Genomic DNA, 5,428 nt, shown 5'->3' on the forward strand with positions numbered 1-5,428 from the left:
AAAAAAAAAAAGAGAGTGTGGAGGGACTGGGATTGGCCTGGCCTGGCAGAGGTGCAGGACTCAGGTAGGAATGCTCTCACCAATGGAAGCAGGGAGTCAGGCGGCACAAGCCCTGCGGGGTGGGCTGTGAAGCCCCGGTCCCACCGCTCCTGCAGCTTGCTGCCAGCCCTGCCCCGTGGGCTGCTCTAAACCTGAAACTGGGGTAGCTGGCTGGAGTCTGTGACCTCTGACCCCAATATGACCTTTGACCCCTGCTTCACCAGCCCCCGCACTGTGACCTCTATCCCTTCCTTCCTTCAGGGACCTGATTTCCCATCGCCTTCTGTCCCGCTAAAGGGTTCAGATCCTGAGGAGGCGTCCCAGGCCCAGGAAGGTGAGTGGGAGCGCCTGTTGGGGAGCACGGAGAGGTTTCAGGGGTCAGAGGCAGCTCTAAAGGGCCCCAACCACCTGTGTTCACCCTCCTCACCCCCAACTCCCACCCCGCCTCGGAGGTGGGGACGATCCCAGGGCAGCACCGGGGCCTGAATCTGCAGCTCGCTGGGGTTGTAAACCAGTTCCTCCAAATTCGTTCAGGGGCGGGTAGGAGAGGGCTCGCTTAGCGTCTCATGCCCCACCCCAGACCCTGGCCAAGGAGACCTGCAGGTCTGTGCCGAGAAGGCGGACCCGGAGCTGGAGCCCGCGTCGAGGGGAGGGCAGGAGCCGCGGCCCCCGCAAGCCCAGGTAGGCGGGAGTGGCCCGCGGCTGCTCTCAAGATCCGGAGCGGATTCCGGGCGGGTAGCGCTCCTGCCCAGGGCTGCGAGCCTCCCGCGACCCAGGGCGCTCGGGGCAGGGGCGGGGAAAGAAGGGGCGCCCCGTCACTTGCCCCCTCTGCAGACCAAGGCCGCGTCCCAGATCCTGGAGAACGGGGAGGAGGCCCCGGGGCCGGACCCCTCACTCGACCGCATGCTCAGTAGCAGCTCCTCCGTGTCCAGCCTTAACTCCTCCACGGTGAGACCGGGAGGGAGGGAACCCGGGCGGCCGGGGAGGTGGACACGTTCCGACGCGTAGCCCCTGCCTGCCCCTCCCTCGCCGCGGGACCCAACGCTGCAGCCCCCTGGCCTACCACTCATAACTCCGGTCTGAAGCCTCCGCGCTGCCCCCGGCCCCGACGTGAGCCCTGCGAGCGGCCCTGACTCCCACCCAATCCTGTCCGCAGCAGAGCGGCAGCCAGATGAGCCTGTCCGGCGAGGCGGAGGCGGTGCAGGTCCGCGGCTCCGTGCACTTCGCGCTGCACTACGAGCCGGTTGCCTCCGAGCTGCGCGTGCACGTGATCCAGTGCCAGGGCCTGGCCGCTGCCCGACGCCGCCGCTCGGACCCGTGAGTGCCCGGTCGGCCAAGCGGGGCGCGGCTGTCACAGCCCAGCCCACCTTTCACAGGGTCTCGGCCGGCCTCCTCGTCCTCATCTTCAAAATGGGAACAACAGCGTTATTGGGAGGCGTGGGATTGAGACAATCCCTGTAAAGCGCTTAGCACGAGGCCTGGCATGTGTTCGGGGTGGTGGCTGGGGGAGCCCACAGGCAGGGGAGAAGACTCTGGGAGGGCCCCTCCTCACCTCGGGTTCTCACCTTCCCAGCTACGTCAAAAGCTACCTCCTCCCGGATAAGCAGAGCAAGCGCAAGACGTCAGTGAAGAAACGGAATCTGAATCCGGTTTTCAACGAGACTCTCCGGGTGAGGCTGTGACCACGGTGCAGTTCCCCGTTAATGAACAGGACGCCCCTTCCTGCGGGGCGAGGTGGCAAGGGCAGCCCGGAGGATCGGCGGGGGGGCTATTAACTCGTTCTCCAGTGTGTCAACCTTGTGGTGGGCGTGGTGATAGTCCAGGCCCCCATTAATGCCCTTCGGGGCTCCCCAGAATTCCTTCACGGTAGGAACGCGGTAGGACCCGCCCCAGCCAACTCGTGCAGCATCTACGCGGGCCACCGGCAGTGCTCCGCTAACGTGCACCTCCTGTCCCCAGTACTCCGTCCCGCAGGCCGAGCTCCAGGGCCGCGTGCTGAGCCTGTCCGTGTGGCACCGCGAAAGCCTGGGTCGCAACATCTTTCTGGGTGAAGTTGAAGTGCCCTTGGACACGTGGGACTGGGGCTCTGAGCCCACCTGGCTCCCCCTGCAGCCCCGGGTGAGGCAGCCAGGCCGCGTGGGGAGACCTGCGGCCCGGGTATCCTGCATTTACCCCACCAGGCTCTCCCGCAGCCCCCTCAGACCCCTCCTTCGACAGAGCCTCCCCTCAACCACTTAACCTCACGGCCCTAGGCGAAGTCGGCCTGCCACGGCCCCTTCCCTGAGGGCGCTGGGACCCCTAGGTTCCGCCCTGCAGGCCCCACCGTTTCTGCTAACCGCACCCCATCCGGGTCTGCAGACCCCACCCTCCTGAGACCCCTTTCCATTAGCCCCTGCTCCACGACAAGCCCGCCTCTCGCAGGTCCCACTCTCCCCAGACGACCTTCTGAGCCGCGGGCTACTCGCCCTGTCCCTCAAGTACGTCCCCGCCGACTCCGAGGGTGAGTGACAGCCGGAGAGGCCAAGCTGGACACGCCCTGAAAAGCAGGAGACTCCTGTCCCTGGGTTTGGGGGCGGTGGACTCCATCCGTGTGCGGGCCTGAGCCGAGCCTCTCCGCAGGTGCTGGACTGCCCCCGAGCGGGGAGCTGCACTTCTGGGTGAAGGAGGCTCGGGACCTCCTGCCGCTGCGGGCAGGATCCCTGGACACTTACGTACAATGGTGAGGCGTGCTGGTCCTCGGGGCTTCCCTTTCTTTTGACTGCAGTGGAGTGCCCAACGTCGACAAACCCCTACTAATCAACCCTTGATCACACAGCCTGGGCTTTCGCCACTGAGCAGGGGTGAAGGGGACGGTTTGAGCAAAGGCCTGGAGTCAGGAAAGTTGAGGACACCTTTGAGAAGCTGCATTTCAGTGTGACTGCCGCCTGTAGGACTTGTTGAAAAGCTGAGGCTGAGGGCTGCAGGGGTCCTTCCACAGAGAACCTGAGAGGGCAGGCTGTGGGGCTTGGCCCAGAACTTATAGTTCAGTGGTCTTCAAAGTAAGCTTCCAGGGGACTTCTAGGGGTGCCTCCAGGTGCTGCCCCCACCTTTAGATAGTGAAATGGCGGTGGGCCGATCACTTCTGGGTGTCCACCCTGATGCAGCCAGAGGCGTTCTTTCTTTCAGGTATTGTACTTCTGAGCAACACTGTATTTTGCCCGGCGGGGGGGGTTCCCAGGCTTTGAAAACCTTGGAAACAGGCCAGCCATGGTGGCTCACGCCTGTAATCCCAGCACTCTGAGAGGCTGAGGCAGGGGGATCACCTGAGGTCAGGATTTCTAGACCAGCCTGACCAAGATGGGTGACACCCCGTCTCTACTAAAAGTACAAAAAATTAGCCAGGCGTAGTGGCGGGGGCCTGTAATCCCAGCTACTTGAGAGACTGAGGCAAGAGAATCACGGGAACCTAGAATGCTGTAGTAAGCCAAGACCATGCCACTGCACCCCAGCCTGGGCAAAACAGAGTGAGACTCTGTCTCAAAAAAAAGAAAGACAGAAAGAAAGAAAGAAAAACCTTGGAAACTGCTTGAGGAGGGGTGGTGGTGGAGCAACAGGGAGATAATGAAAGTCACTGAGCCAGCGAGAGTAGCAGAATTGCATTTCAGAGACATTGCTCTGCAGCCCTGTGAATAGGAGTTGTAACTTTGTCTTTATTATTATTATTATTTTTAAGACGCAGTCTCGCTCTGTTGCCTAGGCTGGAGTGCAGTGGCGCGATCTCAGCTCACTGCAGCCTCAGTTTCCTAGGCTCAAACGATTCTCCTGCCTCAGCCTCCCGAGTAGCTGGGCTACAGGTGCACACCACCATACCCAGCTAATTTTTGTGTTTTTAGTAGAGATGGGGTTTCACCATGTTGACCAGGCTGGTCTCGAACTTCTGACCTCAGGTGATCCACCCACCTCAGCCTCCCAAAGTGCTGGGATTATAGGCATGAGCAACCTCACCCAGCCAGGAGTTGAAACTTTTAAAGCCAGGAGACCTGAGAGGAGGCTGCTGCAAAGGTCCCAGGGCACTGAGGGTCTGAGGTCAGGCAGGCAGGAGCCAGGGGACATGGACATATGTGAGGGAGAATGAGTGGGACGTGGTGACTGGATAACTCTAGGGAGTGTGAGGGGTGGTCACCTGATGCCAGGCCACCTCCCGCACAGCTTCGTACTGCCTGATGACAGCCGGGCCAGCCGCCAGCGTACAAGGGTTGTGCGACGCAGCCTCAGACCTGTGTTCAACCACACCATGGTGTACGATGGCTTTGGGCCTGCCGACCTGCGCCAGGCTTGTGCCGAGCTCTCCCTCTGGGACCATGGGGCCCTGGCTAGCCGCCAGCTGGGGGGCACACGCCTCAGCCTGGGCACCGGTAAGTGGGGTAGCTCCCTGAGACAGGCCCTGGGAGATGGGGGCTCAGCGTGTGGCCCTGGATACCTCTCTGTCCTTTCCTGAGCTTTGATATCTACTGAGAACTGAGGGTGGTAATGGGGGACAGTGCATAATCTGGGACCAGGCAGGTGTTTGGGGACCCCGAGGTGTCCGATGTGATCATGCCCTCAACCCCTGCCCACCCACATCCAGGCAGCAGCTATGGGCTGCAGGTGCCCTGGATGGATTCCACACCTGAGGAGAAGCGGCTGTGGCAGGCCCTCCTGGAGCAGCCATGCGAGTGGGTGGATGGCCTTCTACCCCTCAGAACCAACCTGGCCCCCAGGACGTAGCCCCACCAAGCCTCTGTCTCTGGACCCCCATCTCAGGGCCTGCCCTTGGCTAAAGTCAATAAAGTCTGCTCTAAGGGCAATAAAAGGCTGGTGTCTGCTGGGGCAGGGAGGAAGAAAAGCGATTGCAGGAAAGAGGCAGGGAAGTAAGAGGGGCCAGATTAAGGAACTTTAGACTCTGCCACAAAGACTTCAGAGAAGCCAGGCACAGTGTTTCACGCCTGTAATCCCAATGCTTTGGGAGGCTGAGGCAGAAGCATCACTTGAGCCCAAGAGTTGAAGACCAGTCTGAGCAACATAACAAGACCTCATCTCTACAAAATTTTAAAAATTAGCTGCAAGTGGTGGTGTCACATGCCTGTAGTCCCAGCTACTCAGGAGGCTGAGGCAGGCAGATTGCTTGTGCCCAGGAGTTCGAGGCTGCAGTGAGCTATGCCACAAAGCAAGATGCTATTTCTACAAAAAAACGTTTAAAAATTAGCTGAGTGTGGTGGTGCACACTTGCGGTCCCAGCTATTCATGAGGCTGAGGAGGAAGGATCGCTTGAATCCAGAAGCTTGAGGCTGCAGTGAATATGACTATGCCACTGCACTCCAGCCTGGATGACAGAGTAAGACCTTGTTTCTAAAAAGTTTTTTTTTTTTTT

At 60.4% G+C, this 5,428-nt stretch overlaps 1 protein-coding gene across 5 annotated transcripts; it reads left to right on the plus strand.

Annotated features, from left to right (window-relative positions):
• Positions 1-6: 6 nt before the first annotated feature.
• LOC111534242 (synaptotagmin-like protein 1) lies at positions 7-4,870 on the plus strand. 5 transcript variants are annotated; one of them, XM_023200882.3, is made up of 10 exons: positions 7-373; positions 620-720; positions 874-987; positions 1,196-1,356; positions 1,613-1,709; positions 1,999-2,157; positions 2,461-2,539; positions 2,659-2,758; positions 4,228-4,433; positions 4,646-4,870. In XM_023200882.3, exons 1-10 carry the CDS (start codon positions 238-240, stop codon positions 4,783-4,785), a joined length of 1,293 nt encoding a protein of 430 aa, XP_023056650.1. In that variant the 5' UTR covers positions 7-237; the 3' UTR covers positions 4,786-4,870. The 5 variants fall into 5 exon arrangements, 4 of the variants coding, with proteins under 4 accessions (XP_023056650.1, XP_023056651.1, XP_023056649.1 ...); XM_023200883.1 differs by having other exon boundaries at positions 1,199-1,356; XR_002729052.1 differs by lacking the exon at positions 4,646-4,870 and adding an exon at positions 2,855-3,204 and having other exon boundaries at positions 620-987; positions 4,228-4,364.
• Positions 4,871-5,428: the final 558 nt, after the last annotated feature.

Source organism: Piliocolobus tephrosceles, unplaced genomic scaffold (genome assembly GCF_002776525.5).
Source record: "Piliocolobus tephrosceles isolate RC106 unplaced genomic scaffold, ASM277652v3 unscaffolded_20035, whole genome shotgun sequence".
Taxonomy (NCBI): Eukaryota; Metazoa; Chordata; class Mammalia; order Primates; family Cercopithecidae; genus Piliocolobus; species Piliocolobus tephrosceles.